General features: G+C 71.7%; 1 protein-coding gene across 1 annotated transcript; it reads right to left on the bottom strand.

Moving 5' to 3' along the window:
* Positions 1-866: 866 nt before the first annotated feature.
* FHIP1B (FHF complex subunit HOOK interacting protein 1B) lies at positions 867-14,912 on the bottom strand. The gene is made up of 12 exons (XM_065834139.2): positions 14,869-14,912; positions 11,437-11,691; positions 10,190-10,792; positions 9,466-9,624; positions 8,547-8,633; positions 8,278-8,445; positions 6,311-6,390; positions 5,989-6,158; positions 4,345-5,277; positions 4,100-4,278; positions 3,262-3,424; positions 867-1,406 (listed from the first exon to the last, which is right to left on the bottom strand). Exons 2-12 carry the CDS (start codon positions 11,572-11,574, stop codon positions 1,153-1,155), a joined length of 2,934 nt encoding a protein of 977 aa, XP_065690211.2. The 5' UTR covers positions 11,575-11,691; positions 14,869-14,912; the 3' UTR covers positions 867-1,152.
* Between the last annotated feature and the right edge of the window lie 2,455 nt (positions 14,913-17,367).

The raw sequence follows: 17,367 nt of genomic DNA, 5'->3' as shown, positions 1-17,367 counted from the left end.
GAACCGGCAGCACTGCCGGGCACACCGGGACCCCCCGCACCCCGAACCGGCAGCACTGCCGGGCACACCGGGACCCCCCGCACCCCGAACCGGCAGCACTGCCGGGTACACACCGGGACCCCCCGCACCCCCCGAACCGGCAGCACTGCCGGGCACACCGGGACCCCCGCAACCCCCGAACCGGCAGCACTGCCGGGCACACCGGGACCCCCGCAACCCCCGAACCGGCAGCACTGCCGGGTACACACCGGGACCCCCCGCACCCCCCGAACCGGCAGCACTGCCGGGCACACACCGGGACCCCCGCACCCCCGAACCGGCAGCACTGCCGGGCACACCGGGACCCCCCGCACCCCCGAACCGGCAGCACTGCCGGGCACACCGGGACCCCCGCACCCCGAACCGGCAGCACTGCCGGGCACACCGGGACCCCCGCACCCCGAACCGGCAGCACTGCCGGGCACACCGGGACCCCCGCACCCCAAACCGGCAGCACTGCCGGGCACACCGGGACCCCCGCACCCCCGAACCGGCAGCACTGCCGGGCACACCGGGACCCCCGCACCCCCCGAACCGGCAGCACTGCCGGGCACACCGGGACCCCCGCACCCCCGAACCGGCAGCACTGCCGGGCACACCGGGACCCCCGCACCCCCCGAACCGGCAGCACTGCCGGGCACACCGGGACCCCCCGCACCCCGAACCGGCAGCACTGCCGGGCACACCGGGACCCCCCGCACCCCGAACCGGCAGCACTGCCGGGCACACACCGGGACCCCCGCACCTCCCGAACCCGCAGCGCAGGCGGACACGGCCGGGCGCACCAGAACCCCCCGCACCCCCCGAACCCGCAGCGCAGGCGGATCCCTCGACCAGAGCGTTTATTTCCGACGGGCGTTACACAGCACAGACACAGCACCCCCTGCCCCGGTTCCCCCGGCCGCGCTGTTGCATAGAGAGGGGCCGGGGGGACGGCGGGACCCCCGCACCCCCCGGCGCGGCGGGGCCAAGGGGGGCAGAGCCAGCCCGCCCCGCAACCCCGCCGAGCGCCGGGGCCGCGCAGGGTCCTGCCCTGCCTGCCGCCCCACGGACCGGGCGCCTCCCGTCCCCAATAAATTAAAAAGGTCCGTGTCCCGGGGTGAGGGGCGGGGGTCACTCCTCGGGGGGCTCGCACAGGAAGGGCGAGGTGACGGCGTGGGCCTGCGCGATGGCCGCCAGCTCCTTGAGGAACTCGCAGAAGATGACCGCGCAGTACACGGCGTTCTTGACGCGCAGCGCGGGCGGCCCCGGCCCGTCCCGGGACAGCGGCACCGGCACCGGCGGCGCGGGGGGGCCCGCGCGCGCGCGAGTGGGGCTGTGCGCGTGCCGCAGCAGCAGCTCCCCCAGCGACGGCTTCCGCGGCCGGGCTGCAACGGGACCGCGGTCACGGGACGGGAACCCAACCGGGACCCAACCGGGACCCGAACTGGGAACCCAACCGGGACCCGAATGGGACCCGAACCGGGACCCGAACTGGGAACCCAACCGGGACCCAAATGGGACCCAACCGGGAATCGAACTGGGAACCCAACCGGGACCCAACCGGGAACCCAACCGGGACCCAACCGGGACCCAACCGGGAACCCAACCGGGACCCAACCGGGACCCGAACTGGGAACCCAACCGGGACCCAACCGGGACCCGAACCAGAACCCAACCGGGACCCAACCGGGAACCCAACCGGAACCCAACCGGGACCCGAACTGGGAACCCAGCTGGGACCCAACCGGGACCCGAACCGGAACCCAGCCGGGACCCAACCGGGAACTGAACTGGGAACCCAACCGGGACCCGAACTGGGAACCCAACCGGGAACCGAACTGGGAACTGAACAGGGAACCCAACCAGGACCCAAACGGGAACTGAACTGGGAACTGAACAGGGAACCAAACAGGGAACCCAACCAGGACCCAACTGGGAACTGAACAGGGAACCCAACTGGGACTGAACTGGGAACCGAACAGGGAACCCAACTGGGACCCAGCCGGGAACCGAACTGGGAACCCAACCGGGAACTGAATAGGGAACCCAACCAGGATCCAACCGGGAACTGAACAAGGAACCCAACCGGGACTGAACTGGGAACCCAACCAGGACTGAACTGGGAACCAAACGGAACCGAACAGGGACCCCAACCAGGAAGCGAACAGGGACCCGAAACGGGAACCGAACCGGAACCCAACCGGGAACTGAACAGGGAACCCAACCGGGACTGAACCAGAACTCAACTGGGAACCAAAACGGAACCCAACCAGGACCCGGAACGGGAACCGAACCAGAACCCCAACTGGGAACTGAACAGGGAACCAAACAGGGACCCCAACTGGGACTTGGGGGTCAGGGACCGGAACCGGGACCCCACCCAGGACCCGAACCGGGATGCAGCAGAGAGGGACAGGAGAGGGGTCAGGGACCGGGACCTAAACAGCGACAGGGGGTCAGGGACCGGGACTGGAGGTCAGGGACTGGGACCCAAACCGGGAAGGGGGAACGAGGACCCAAACTGGGACCCGAAACAAGACACAAACAGGGACGGGGGTCAGGGACCTGAACCAGGACACGGGGGCAGGGACTGGGACACCGGGACAGGGGGGCAGGGACTGGTTTGGGGGATCGGGGACCTGTACCAGGACAGGGGTACAGGGTCTGACACATCCCCAGCACAGGCCCCCCACAGCCCCCCAGCCTCCTGGTTCCTCTGCAACCCCAGCCCCCCACAGCACCCCACACAGCCCCCCACCCCCTGCACAGCCCCCTCCCCAGCCCCCTGCACAGCCCCCACCCCTGCACAGCACCAAATGCAGCGCCCCCACCCCCTGTGCAGCCCTCCATGCGACACAACCTGCACACCCAGACCTGCACAGCCCCCTGTGCAGCCCCAGCCCCTGCACAGCCCCCTGTGCAGCCCCCAGCCCCTGCACAACCCCCTGTGCAGCCCCAGCCCCTGCACAACCCCCTGTGCAGCCCCAGCCCCTGCACAGCCCCCTGTGCAGCCCCAGCCCTTGCCCAGCCCCCTGTGCAGCCCCAGCCCCTGCACAACCCCCTGTGCAGCCCCCAGCCCCTGCACAACCCCCTGTGCAGCCCCAGCCCTCTGCCCAGCACCACGCGCAGCCCCCAGCCCCTGCCCAGCCCCCTGTGCAGCCCCAGCCCCTGCCCAGCCCCCTGTGCAGCCCCAGCCCTCTGCCCAGCACCACGCGCAGCCCCAGCGCCCGGCCCGCTCACCCAGCGAGTCGCTGCGGCGCAGCGCCGGCACCGCGCCCGGCACGTCCGACCAGTCCAGCTTCCCCCGCGCGATCAGGTACTTCTTGGCCTTGAAGAGCAGCGCCGGGAAGTCCTCCTGGCTGGCGGCAAAGCTCTCGATCTTGTTCTTCACCGAGCCCAGGACCTGCGGGCGAGGGGACACAGTGACAGCCGGGCAGAAACACAGAAACACAAGCGCTAGGTTGGAAAAGCCCCCCAAGATCACGGAGTCCAACCGTTCCCCATCCCTGTCCCTGCCCCCTGTCCTGAGAACCTCCTGTCCGTCTGTCCAGCCCTCCAGGGATGGTGACTCCAGCACTGCCCTGGGCAGCCTGTTCCAATGCCCCACAGCCCTTTGGGGAAGAAATTGTTCCCAGATCCGGCCTCAACCTCCCCTGGTGCAACTTGAGGCCGTTTCCTCTGCTCCTGGCGCTTGTTCCTGGGGAGCAGAGCCCGACCCCCCTGGCTCCAAGCTCCTTTCAGGCAGTTCAGAGATCAGAAGGTCTCCCCTCAGCTCCTGTTCTCCAGCTGAACCCCCCAGGTCCCTCAGCCGCTCCCATCACACTTGTGCTCCAGCCCCTCACCAGCTCCGTTCCCTTCTCTCCACTCGCTCCAGCACCTCAAGGGTTTTCTTGGCGTGAGGGGCCCAGAACCACCCCCAGGATTGGCGGTTTGGCCTCCCCAGGTCCCAGCACAGGTTCGGTCACTGCCCTGGGCCTGCTGGCCACCCCAGTGCTGGTCCCAGCCAGGATGCTGTGGCCTCTTGGCCAAGGCTGGCTCGGGTGCCACCACCGTCACCGCCGCCCGTGCGCCGCGGTACCTGCAGCAGGGACTTGACGCTGGGCTGGAAGACCATGTTGGTGTTGAGCAGGAAGGAGCGCAGCAGCGGCTGGGGGTAGCAGGCCAGCTGGGCCACCAGCCCGGTCAGCAGGAAGTTCACGTACAGCGAGTTGTGCAGCATGTTCTCCAGCTTGCCGAACAGCGCCGACACGAAGGGGCCTGCGGGGGGGACGCGTCAGGGGCCGCTGGGCGCCGGGACCCCCCCAAACCCGGCCCCGGCCCCACCTGTGAAGGGCTGGCTGTGGGGCGGCCCCACGGCCCGGGGCGGGCTGGCCACGGCCTGCGCCAGCGGCTCCGGCACCCGCGGCACGGCCCGGCCCGCAGGGTCCCCCTCGGGCGGCGCGGCGAAGCTGGCGAAGGCCTCCTCCTCCTCCTCCTCGCGGGACGGCTCGGGGGGCTCCGGGGGGGCGGGCAGGGCGCCCCCGCCGCCGTTCTTCATCTCGGCCTCGATCTCCCGCAGCTCCTCGGTGAACGCCTCGATGCTGACGCCGGCGCCGTTGGGCTCGGCCGGCGCCCGGGCCAGCAGCTCCTCGATCAGTGAGTCCACCGAGGGCAGCGGCTCCCAGCCCGGGGGGGCCCCATTCTGCGCCGGCACCGGCCGCTGCTCCCGCTCGGGGGGGGGCCCCGCGCCGTCGCCCTGGGGGCTGCGCCGAACCTTCTTCACCGCCACGTCCCCCTCGGGCCGCCCCGGCTCCGCCGGCCCGTGCGCCCCGTTCACCAGGCTCCCCGAGTCCTGCTCCCCGGGGCCGGCCCCCCCCGCACCGGGGTCTCCGCCCCGCGGGGGCCCCCCCTGCCCCTCCCTGGCCCCCTCCTCCGGCAGCCCCCGCTTTTTAGTCCGCGGGGTGGGGGGTCCCGGGGGGCCGCCGGGCTCCTCGCCGTCGTAGGGCGCGGACCAGACGCGGCAGGCCCAGGCGCAGCGGTCGATGCTGCGCCGCGCGTCCCGCAGGTACTCCAGGTAGTTCCTGTCCAGCTCCGACACCTCGTCCCAGCGGCCGCGGTGGCCGGGGCTGCCGGACGGCGTCCCGGGGGAGTGCGGCGCGGGGGCCGCCGCCTCGGGGGCCGCGCTGGGCTGTCGCATGAAGAAGGAGAGGCGGGACGGCGTGGAGGGCTTGGGCACCGTCACCACCGAGGAGGCGTCCACGCTGGGGCTGCCGTGGCCTGCGGGACAGCGCGGGGGTCACAATCACAGCCACAGGATGGCAGGGGCTGGATGGACCTGGAAAGCTCATCCAGTGCAACCCCCCCGGAGCAGGAACACCCAGCTGAGGTTCCACAGGAAGGGGTCCAGGCGGGTTTGAATGTCTGCAGAGAAGGAGACTCCACAGCCTCCCTGGGCAGCCTGGGCCAGGCTCTGCCACCCTCACCCCCAACAAGTTGCTTCTCATCTTCCAGTGGAACCTCCTGTGTTCCAGTTTGCACCCGTTGCCCCTTGTCCTGTCACTGGGTGTCACCCAGAAGAGCCTGGCTCCATCCTCCTGACACTGCCCCTTCCCATATTGATCCCCAGGAATGAGTCCCCCCTCAGTCTCCTCTTCTCCAGCTCCAGAGCCCCAGCTCCCTCAGCCTTTCCTCACACGGGAGATGCTCCACTCCCTCCAGCATCTTGGTGGCTGCGCTGGACTCTCTCCAGCAGTTCCCTGTCCTTCTGGAGCTGAGGGGCCACAACTGCACACAATATTCCAGGGGTGGTCTCCCCAGGGCAGAGCAGAGGGGCAGGAGAACCTCTCTGACCTACTGACCACCCCCTTCTAACCCACCCCAGGTACCATTGGCTTCCTGGCCACAAGGGCCCAGTGCTGGCTCATGGTCACCCTGCTGTCCCCAGGACCCCAGGTCCCCGTCCCCAGCCCTGCTCTGGGGGTCACGTACCCCTGGACCACGCCGCGTGCTCCTCCTCGCGCTCGGTGGGCATGGGGCCCTCGGGGCGGCAGCAGCGCGGGACCAGGGACAGGAACTTGGCGGCCGTCTTGCCGTAGATGTCCAGGTCCCGCACCGCCCGCTTCTGGCTCAGCATGACGTGGCTGCAGGGCAGCAGGTACCTGGGGGGCAGGGGCTGCAGGTGGGGGCCGCGGGACGGGGGACCCGCTGGACCCCAGCGCCTTCGGCAGCGGGGCAGGAGACGCGGCTGCCCCCCGGCCCAAAGGAGCCCCCCAGGTGCGGGGACCCCCCAGGGTGGCGCGGGGCCGGTTACCTGAGCACCAGCTGCAGCATCACGTCCTCACAGTTGAGGCTGAGCAGCGTCCGGAAGAGGCTCAGGGACACCATGCAGAGCTGGAGACGGGACGGGGTCAGGGCGCCATGGGGCGGGAGGGCAGCCCCACGGGGCAGCAGTGGGGCAGGAGGGCAGTGCCGTGGGGTAGAACAGTGGGACAGCGAGGCAGCACCATGGGGCAGCCCCACGAAGCAGCAGTGGGGCAGGAGGGCAGTGCTATGGGGCAGCAGCGGGGCAGAAGGGCAGTGCTATGGGGCAGCAGTGGGGCAGAAGGGCAGTGCTATGGGGCAGCAGTGGGGCAGGAGGACAGTGCTATGGGGCAGCAGTGGGGCAGGAGGACAGTGCTATGGGGCAGCAGTGGGGCAGGAGGGCAGTGCTATGGGGCAGCAGTGGAGCAGGAGGGCAGTGCTATGGGGCAGCAGTGGGGCAGGAGGGCAGTGCTATGGGGCAGCAGTGGAGCAGGAGGGCAGTGCTATGGGGCAGCAGTGGGGCAGGAGGGCAGTGCTATGGGGCAGCAGTGGGGCAGAAGGGCAGTGCTATGGGGCAGCAGTGGGGCAGGAGGACAGTGCTATGGGGCAGCAGTGGGGCAGGAGGGCAGTGCTATGGGGCAGCAGTGGGGCAGGAGGGCAGTGCTATGGGGCAGCAGTGGAGCAGGAGGGCAGTGCTATGGGGCAGCAGTGGGGCAGGAGGGCAGTGCTATGGGGCAGCAGTGGGGCAGGAGGGCAGTGCTATGGGGCAGCAGTGGGGCAGGAGGGCAGTGCTATGGGGCAGCAGTGGGGCAGGAGGGCAGTGCTATGGGGCAGCAGTGGAGCAGGAGGGCAGTGCTATGGGGCAGCAGTGGGGCAGGAGGGCAGTGCTATGGGGCAGCAGTGGGGCAGGAGGACCACACCATGGCTGGGCAGCGGCTCAGGGATTCATGGGGGGCCACGGGGCAGTGCCACAGCCAGGCAGCATCTCAGGGGGTGTGGGGGTCCATGGGGGTCTGTGGGGAGGGCCAGGGGGGTCTGTGGGGGGGTCTGTGGGGTCAGTGTGGGGATGTGGGGGTCAGAGGGGTCCAGTGGGGTCAGTGGGGGTCTGTGGGGGTCAGGGGGTTCTGTGGGGCTCTGGCAGGGTCAGTGGGGGTCCCTGGGGGTCAAGGGTTCCATGAGGTCAGGGGGGGTCTGTGGGGTCAGTGTGGGCCTGTGAGGGTCAGGGGGTTCTGTGGGGGTCAGGGGTTCCATGGGGTCAGGGGGGGTCTGTGGGGTCAGTGTGGGTCCGTGGGGGTCAGGGGGTTCTGTGGGGGTCCAGTGGGGTCAGTGGGGGTCCGGCAGGGTCAGGAGGGTCAGTGGGGGTCAGGGGGTTCTGTGGGGGCCTGTGAGGTCAGTGTGGGCCTGCGGGGGTCAGGGGTTCCATGAGGTCAGGGCGAGTCTGTGGGGTCATGGTGGGGCTCTGGGGGTCAGGGGGGTCAGTGTGGGTTCGTGGGGGTCAGGAGGTTCTGTGGGGGTCCGTGGGCTCAGTGGGGGTCCATGTGGGTCCGCAGGGGTCAGGGGGTTCTGTGGGGGTCAGTGTGGGTCCGTGGGGGTCAGGGGATTCTGTGGGGGTCAGTGTGGGTCCACGGGGGTCGGGGGTTCCATGAGGTCAGGGGGGGTTTGTGGGGTCATGGTGGGGCTGTGGGGGTCACGGGGTTCTGTGGGGGTCCATGGGGGTCAGAGGGTTCTGTGGGGGTGTGGGGGGTCAGCGTGGGTCCGTGGGGGTCAGGGGGTTCTGTGGGGGTCAGGGGGGTCAGTGGGGGTCCACGGGGGTCAGGGGTGTCAGTGGGTTCTGTGGGGGTCAGGGGTGTCAGTGGGTTCTGTGGGGGTCAGGGGGGTCAGTGGGGGTCCGTGGGGGTCAGTGGGCTCTGTGGGGGTCCGTGGGGGCGAGGGGGTGAGCGGGCTCTGTGTGGCGCCGCGCCGCGGCCAGGCGCTCACCCGGGAGCTGCTGTTGATGCGCGCCACCAGCGTGTCCAGGATGGTGGCGTTGTCGTGGCGGTGCAGCAGCACGAAGCGCAGGAAGGTCTTCAGCAGCGCCGTCTCGCTCACGCTGCGCAGGAACAGGTCCAGGTAGGCCGTGCTGGCGATCATCTCCTCGATGGACGTCTGGGGGGGGCACAGCTGGGCACGGGCCGGGGGGCACCGCGGGGCTGCCCCGCGCGGGCGGGAGCGGGAGCGGAGCCTGGGGCGCCGGGGACGTCCCTCACCTTGTGCAGCGCCGGCCCCATCACCGGCACCAGGAACCCGTTGTGCACGTAGTCGACCAGCTGCTTCTGCACCAGGGGGTGGGCGACCTGCGGGCGGCGGGGCATGGGGGTCAGGGCCATGGGGGATGCAGGGCCACAGGGGGTCAAGGTCATGGGGGTGGTCAGAGCCTCAGGGCATCAGGGTCATGAGGGGTCAGGGTCACAGGGGGGCCAAGGTCGTGGGGAGGTCAGGGCCACAGGGGGTCAGAGTCACGGGGGTCAGGGCTGTGGGGGGGTCAGGGTCATGGGGGGGTCAGAGCCACGGGGCTTCAGGGTCATGGGAGGTCAGAGCTGGGGGGGTCAGGGTCACGGAGGGTCAGGGTCACAGGGGAATCAGGGCTGTGGGGGGATCAGGGTCACAGTGGGGTCAGAGTCATGGGGGGGTCACAGCCATGGGGAGTCAGGGCTGTGGGGGATCAGGGTCATGGGGGGTCAGGGTCACAGGGGAATCAGGGCTGTGGGGGGTCAGGGTCACAGGGGGTCAGGGTCACGGGGGGGTCACAGCCATGGGGAGTCAGGGCTGTGGGGGATCAGGGTCATGGGGGGTCAGGGTCACAGGGGGTCAGGGTCACAGGGGGGTCACGGCCATGGGGAGTCAGGGCTGTGGGGGATCAGGGTCATGGGGGGGTCAGGGCTGTAGGGGGTCAGGGTCACAGGGTGGTCACGGCCATGGGGAGTCAGGGCTGTGGGGGATCAGGGTCACGGGGTGTCAAGGTCAGGGTCACGGGGGGGTCAGGGTCACAGGGGGGCCAGGGTCACAGGGGGTCAGGGCTGTGGGGGATCAAGGTCAGGGTCACAGGGGGTCAAGGTCAGGGTCACAGAGGGGTCAGGGTCAGGGGGGTCAGGGCTGGGGGCGCCAGGCCGGCAGCCCCAGCCCCACCTGTATGACGGCGTTGCAGAACTCGAGGGAGTTCATGAAGAGCACGAGGGAGGAGACGCCGATCCAGTCCTCGCGGCGCAGGCAGTGCCAGTCGTCCCCCCGCGCCTCGATCTTGCGCGGCAGCGACGAGTACAGCGCGCTCAGCCCCGTGGCCAGGACCTGCGAACCGGCACTCAGCGCCCGCACCGCTGCCGCCCGTGTCCCCTGTCCCCAGCCTGCCCCAGCCCCTCCCCGCCCGCCCGTGTCCCCTGTCCCCAGCCTGCCCCATCCCCTCACCGCTGCCGCCCGTGTCCCCTGGTCCCTCACTGCCCCTGTCCCCTCACCGCCCGCCTGTGTCCCCTGGTCCTTCACTGCCCCACTCGTGTCCCCTCACCGCCCCACCCATGTCCCCTGTCCCCTCACCACCCTGCCCATGTCCCCTTACAGCCCTGTGACCCCTCACCGCCACGCCCGTGTCCCCTCACCACCCGCCCGTGTCCCCTGTCCCCCTGTGCTGCTCCTGCCTCCCAGGTGCTGGAGTCCCCGTGCGTGCAGCCCCTGTCCCAGACCCCCTCCCAACACCAGTCCATGGGAAACGTGCCCCCCGTCCCAGTTCAGAGCCGGGGGGCTCAGCTGGGCCCTGTGTCCCCAACCCCCACCTTCCTCCTGCCCCTGTCACACCCGAGGGACCCGGCCCCGCTGCGGGGACACGGGGACGCCGCGTGGCCCCCGCTCCCCGCCGTACCGGGCAGAAGTAGGAGTTGTCGGTGATGGACCTGGCCACGGCCGGGTTGCCGGCGGACATGGCCATGATGAGCAGCAGCGCGTCGCGCGCCTGCTGGCCCAGGACGCCCTCGTGGTGGATGAAGGGGATGAGCAGGGAGAAGATGATGAGGTTGGCGGGGCCCTGGTCGGCGGGGCTGTGGAAGAACAGCTCCAGGACGGCGGGCTCCTGCGCCACGGAGGCGCAGAGCTGGCTGAGCAGCAGCACCAGGCTGTTCTCCAGCGCGGCCGAGCCGGGCTCGGCGCACAGCCCGAGCAGCCGCAGCAGCGGCGTCAGCACCGCGCGGTGCCGGAGCAGCGGCTGCCGCGCCTGGCTGATGAGCATCTCGTAGAGCTTGAGCTGCTCCACCTTGCGCTCCTCGCACGGGTCGCCCTGCAGCTGCCAGCCCAGCAGCCGCTCCAGCACGTCCTCGGCGGCCACCAGCTCCAGGATGGGGCCCCGCGGCGCCTCCCCGCGCGGCCGGTCCTGCGCCAGCAGGTTCAGCATCTGGTAGGTGTGGTTGCGCACGGCGCTCAGGTCGTCGGGGGCCGGGCTGCAGCCGCGGCGCTCCAGGATGCGCAGGACCTGGGGGGACGCGCGGTGAGCGCCGCGGTCCCCGGCTTTGTTACATGCAAGTTTCTCTCTTAGTGAGTTTGCCTGCCAGCTAAAGCTTCCTACAGCTGTATGTTCCTGGAGAACCAGATCTGGGTTTCGGTAGACGTGGCAATGGAACGAGAGATTATTGATGAGGATGGATGCACATCCTGTGACAGGGGCAACGAGAAACAGGAGACCTAAAACTGACCACGTATCGCATCCCATTCACGTGATACTTCATATAGAAGTGGGAGATCACGAGGATCTCGTCCCTTTTCCCTATGGCAACATCAGGAGAGGACCTTGCGAGTCGTCCCTGCGAACTGAGGCCAGTGCCAGACTGAATCCAGCTCCGGCTGCTGCAGAGTCCAGTCCAGGACTTCGGGTGCTGGCTCTGCAGTTGCCGGGACTTTCAAGATTGGTTTTGTGTATTTTGTATTATTTTCTCTATTTTTATTGGTAGCATTAGCAAAACACCTCTAATTTCTCCAACTCTCTCCTCCCTGTCCTTCTGTCCCTCCCCATCGCCTGTCCTTGGTGGGAAGGGGGCGGAGGGCTGGAGGGGTGAGGGGTACCGACCCACGCGCCGCGGCCGATGTCACCGCGGGCAGCGCTGGCCCCGCGCCGCTCACCTGTGCCCAGTGGTTCTTGAACACCATGAGGCAGGTCTCGGGGTCGGCGGTGACCGGGCTCTGCAGGCTGGCGCTGCGGGGGGCGCGCTGCCCGCCCCCCCGCGGGTTCAGCTTGCTCAGCCAGCTCATCCTGTCCATGGGGACGCGCGGTCACGGGCGGCGCGGTGTCCCGCGGGGGGGGACGGGTCCCGCTGCGGGCTGGCGGCGCCGGGGGGGCCGCGTGGCCCCTCTGTCCATCCTGCTGCCCCGGCCGGGCTGCGGGGAGAGCGGCGGCTCAGGGACCGCGGGGTACCCCGATGGTCCTGGGGTCACCCACACCATGCTGGCACGGCTCCCCCGGCCCGCCCCGTGGAACGGGTCACAGAGCCACCTCGGGGGGAAAAGCCCCCAGGATCACCGAGTCCACCCATAACCCACCCTGTCCCTGCCCCCTGTCCTGAGAACCTCCTGTCCGTCTGTCCAGCCCTCCAGGGATGGTGACTCCAGCACTGCCCTGGGCAGCCTGTTCCAATGCCCCACAGCCCTTTGGGGAAGAAATTGTTCCCCACATCCAACCTCAACCTCCCCTGGGCAACTTGAGGCCGTTTCCTCTGCTCCTGGCGCTTGTTCCTGGGGAGCAGAGCCCGACCCCCCTGGCTCCAAGCTCCTTTCAGGCAGTTCAGAGATCAGAAGGTCTCCCCTCAGCTCCTGTTCTCCAGCTGAACCCCCAGGTCCCTCAGCCGCTCCCATCACACTTGTGCTCCAGCCCCTCCCCAGCTCCGTTCCCTTCTCTCCACTCGCTCCAGCACCTCAAGGGCTGTCCTGGTGTGAGGGGCCCAGAGCTGCCCCGCGGTGCCCGAGGCCGCGGCAGGGCCGGTGGGGGCGGCAGCGCCGGGAAGGACGAGCGCCAGGGTGGCTCAGCTCGTGGCTCCGGCTGCCGGCGCCACCCCCGCACCCAGTGCCGCACTTTGAACCCGGGAGCTGGCACAGCCCGGAGTGTGGGGACACCCAGCAGGGACACCTGGGACAGCGGGGACACCAAGCTGCCGGGCACACCAGGGCCGTGCTGGGACAGCCAGCAGGCCGGGCCAACCCTGGGCAGGGACAGGGACCAGAACAGAGCCCCTCAGGGAGGCACCGGCCACTGCTATGGTGACCCCGGGGACACGGGTGGGGACACAGGGGAGGCAGCAGGTCCTCAAACCCAAATCCTCGGTGTCAAAACCGCGAGCTCACCCGGCACGAGGGCCGCAGGACGGGGACACTGGCATCACCGGCACCATGGGGACGGGGACACCGGCAGCCCCAGCACCACGGGGACAGGGACACCGGCAGCCCCAGCACCACGGGGACGGGGACACCGGCAGCCCCAGCACCATGGGGACAGGGACACCAGCAGACCGAGCACCACGGGGACAGGGACACCAGCAGACCGAGCACCACGGGGACAGGGACACGGCAGCACTGGCTGCGGAGCGGGGGGGACGGCCCAGCGCGGGGCTGCGGCAGCACCAGCGCCCACGGGCGCTGCGGCACGAATCCAGGGATATTTATAGGGCCCCGGCACCGCGGTGTGGGGACGGGCACCGTGCTGCCCGGGGGGGCCATTGCAGCCCCATGGCGCCCAGCCCAGAGCCCCGGGGACCCGCCACCCCCTCGGCAGCGTGCGCGGTGACGGCACCGGCAGCCCCCGCGCCACAGCCCCCGCCAGCCAGCTGCCCACCCTGCCAGAAATAACCTCCCGGGCAGCGTGTGCCGCGGGGACAGAGGAGCGGGGACAGCCCAAGGGGGACAGCCGGGGGGGCAGTGGAGCGGGGACAGCCGGGGGGGACAGCTGGAGCAGGGCCGGCCGGAGCAGGGCCGGGTGCCACGCGTGCCGAGCGCGGCAGGCATGCCGGAGCGCGCCGCGGTGGCGGGGCCGGCACGGGGCCCTCCGCGGGGACACGGCCGGGAGCAGCCGGTGTGTGCGGCCCGTCCCGCACCGGCACGGCTCCGGGCTCCGCCGCGTCCCGCCGGCAGCACGTGCACGCCGGGGCTCGGCGAGGAGCCGGTACAGGCCACCTGCGGGGCCAGCGAGGGCTGGCGGGGACACGGCCCCGTGGCACCAGGGACACGGCCCCGCGGCACCGGGGACACGGCAGGAAAACCGGAGGGGCGTTACCGCGAAGCCACGCACGGTCAGAGCAGGGCAGGCGGGACCTGGCGCCGTCCCGCTGTGCGGTGACCAGGGGACGAAGCCCCGGGCACGCGGCGCCGGCGGCAGGGACGGTTCAGGGGAGGTTACACCGCGGCACAGCCGCTGTCCCGTTCCAGCGCGGCGAGGGCTGACCGCGGCTCTAAACTTAGACCCTGCCTAAGGCCGGCGTGCCAGGCCAGCCCCCGCAGACCGGCCCAGGGGCAGCACCGCAGCCATACCGGCTGTGCCACCCCCCCGCACCGTGCCACCCCCCCGCACCGTGCCACCACGCGAGGGGACGAGCCGGGCAGAGCAGGGCGGTCACCGAGGCAGCACACGAAGGCGAAGGCCAGGGTGGCTGGGGTGTCACACAACGGCCGGCACCCCCACGGCCGGTGTGGGACCCCTGTGCCACGGGGACACCGGCTGCCACCGAGACAGCCCCAAGAGCCGGGACGTGCCAGCACCGGCTCCCTCCCGACCTGGCAGCTCCCGGAGGGACCCAGCGCCAGCCAAGAGCTGCCGGTGCACAGCACGGTGCCCTGAGCCCAGCCGTGCACCAGGAGCGCGTCCCTCACCCGCCAGCACCGGCCCCCAGGCCGGTCTGTGGGGACACGGGGACAGCCAGGGTGCCACCGCAGCAGGGCAGGGACAGCAGGGACACAGCTGCTCACCTGGACCCCAATCCGCACACCGGAGACCGAGCAGAGCGGGGGGAGCTGCCGGCACAGCACCGGGTGTCGCGACACAGCCCAGTGCAGGCACAGGGGACAAGGGGGACAAGGGGCTCCCGGCAGCTGCTCCCGGGGTCCCGTTCTGCACCCGCTGGTCACCAGACCTCCTCTGCCCCCCGGAGCTGGGGACACGGCACAGGGTCACCTGCTCACCGCGGGGCACCGTGTCACTGCTCACAGCCGTGCCCACGGCACCGGGCGAGCACCCACACCAACCCCTGCAGCCGCGGGGGAGCCAAGCGCTGGGTGTCCCAGTCCCGGGTGTCCTGGTCCCGGGTGTCCCAACACGAGGTGTCCCAGTCCCGGGTGTCCCAACACGGGGTGTCCCAGTCCCAGGTGTTCCAGTTCCGGGTGTCCCGGTCCCGGGTGTCCCAGCCCCGGGTACCCCGGGGGTCAACGACAGGACGGGCACAACAGCCGTGCGGAGGCCCAGGGACACCCCAGGGTGGCACAGCCCACTGCTGGGGACATCGCGCGTCGGTGCCCCCGGCAGGACCGGGACCCCCCCGCTCCCGAGGCGCTGCCCGAGGCGGAGCCGCCTACCTGGGGTCAAGGTCGCGGCGGGTGCCGTCCCATCAGCGCCGCACCTGGAGGGGACAGAGGGGCCAGGAGGCGTCGGACGCGCGACGGGCCCCGGGCAGGGCCGCCCCCGGCCCCACCGCCCCCCGGCAGCGCGGCCCAGCCCAGGCCCGGCCCCGCCGCTCCGCGCCCCGGGCACCCCCGGGACACCGCCCGGCCCGGCCCCCCCGCGGGGACACCCCGGGCCGCGCAGCCCCGCTCGGCCAAGGGCAGGCGGCGGCCCGGGCGCCCCGCGGCACCCAGCACAACGGCGCCCGCCGGGCCCCGCCGAGCGGCCCCGCCGAGCGAGCCCAGCACGCCCCGCCGCCCCCGCCGGGCCCGCCTGTCCCGCCGCCCCCGTCCCGTCCCGTCCCGTCCCTTCCCGCCCCGCCGCTCCCGAGCCGCCGCTCACCGGCCACCCCCGCTGCGGGCCCCGCGCGCCCGCCGCCATCTTCCCGCCGCCGCCCGACGCACCGGTGGCGGAAGCCCCGCCCACGGCCCCGCCCGCCGCGCCCGCGGCCCCGCCCCCCGCCGCGGTAGGCGGGGCCGACAGCGAGGACTGGGCGGGGCCGGGACACCGGAGCGCTGATTGGCTGCGCTGCGCATCGGGCGGGGCTCGGGGCGGGGCCGAGCGGGAACCGCGCACCCCCCACCGGGCACCACGTGTGCCGGGCGACCCCTGCACCGGGTAACCCTGCACCGGGTAACCCCGCACCGGGCGACCCCTGCACCGGGTAACCCCGCACCGGGTAACCCTGCACCGGGCGACCCCTGCACCGGGTAACCCCGCACCGGGTAACCCTGCACCGGGCGACCCCTGCACCGGGTAACCCGCACCGGGCACTCTGCACCGGGTGACCCCTTCACCGGGCACCTCGCACCGCGCACTCTGCACCGGGTGACCCCTGCACCGGGCACCCCGCACCGGGCACCACTCGTGCCGGGTGACCCCTACACCGTTAATGTCTGCACCGGGCACCACGTGCGCCGGGTGACTCCTGCACTGTGTGACCCCTGCACCGGGCACCCCCACCGGGCACCACGTGTGCCGCGTGACCCTTTCACCGGGTAACGTCTGCACCGGGCACACCACACCAGGCACCACCTGTGCCAGGTGACCCCTGCACCGGGTAACCCCTGCACCGGGCACCCTGTGTACCAGGTAACCCCTCCACCGGGTAACGTCTGCACCGAGCACCCCATGTACCCCTGCACCGGGCACCCCGGTAACCTCCGCAGCGGGTACCCCATGTATCGAGCACCCCTGCACCGGTTAACCCGGGTGCTCCTGAACCGGGCACCCCGTGTACCGGGAACTCCTGAACCGGGTGACCTCCAGTTACAGAGGGCACCGCCTGGCACCGGCCATCAGGCGCGTACCTGCCCCCGGGCACCAGGGAGGGTCAGAGGGTGCCCGGGACCCTGCCCCGTACCGGCAACCGGGCACGGGCACCGCACTGGGGACCGGGCTCTGTCCTGCTCACGGGCAACCGGGCTGCACGGGGCAGCGTGACCCTGCTGTGCCATCCGCACCGGGAGCCGGGACCCCTGCACCGGGCACCATCCGCCGCACCTGCACGGTGGCCCCGGCGCCGCTCCCACCTCCCCATGGCCGCAGTGCCCCCGCCAGGCACCCGCTGCCGTGCGTGCCCGTGCCCCTGCCCCGCGGACCCGGCTCCCCCCGCGCCGCCCCGGGGGTGCCCCGGGGTCCGCCAGCAGCCCCCGGCCCGGCGCTGGCACTGAGCCCCCGGCGCTGGGTGTTCCGGGGGACCACACGTGCCCCGCCGGCAGCACGGCCAGGATCGGGCCCGCACCCGGCGCGGGGGCTCCCGCAACGCGGCTGCTGCCGCTCCGCCGTCCCGGGGGGCCGGGGACGCCCCGGGGAGCCCGCGTTGCCAGGACGCGCCCGGCGCTGGCGGAGCCGGGCGGCCATTCCCGCTGCGCGATGCTCGGTGCCGGCTCCGGGCTGTCCCGCCGCTGGGCTCGGCCCCGGGAACGCGGCTCCACCGGGGCCGCCGCCGGACCCGGCACCGGGAGCGCCCGGGGGTGAGCGGGGAGCATGGGCGCGGACCCCCCTGGGCGCCGCGGGGCCGGGCGGGGGTCACAGCCCTGGGGTCCCTCTGCCCCCGCAGCGCCCCCCGGGACTGGACGCTGGACCCCTCCGGAGACTGGTACTACTGGTGGATCAGCATCGTGGCGCTGCCCGTGCTCTACAACTGCATTGTCCTGGTCTGCAGGTGCCGGGGGCGGCGAGGGGGGGCCGGGGGGGTACGGGGTGTCCTGGCGCCCCCGGCACTGTCCCCGCCGCGGTGACGCCGCCCGCGCCGCCAGGTCCTGCTTCCCAGTGCTGCAGGAGCAGCACGCGCGGCTGTGGCTGAGCCTGGACTGCGTGTGCGACGGGATCTACCTGCTGGACATCGGCGTGCGGCTGCACACCGGTCAGTGCCACGCCCTGCCCCGCCCTGCCCCGCCCTGCCCCGCCCC

The sequence above is a fragment of the Patagioenas fasciata genome, chromosome 1 (assembly GCF_037038585.1).
Source record: "Patagioenas fasciata isolate bPatFas1 chromosome 1, bPatFas1.hap1, whole genome shotgun sequence".
NCBI classification, from domain to species: Eukaryota; Metazoa; Chordata; class Aves; order Columbiformes; family Columbidae; genus Patagioenas; species Patagioenas fasciata.
Note: the sequence above shows the minus strand (reverse complement) of the source record. Positions and strands in the feature narration are given on the sequence as shown.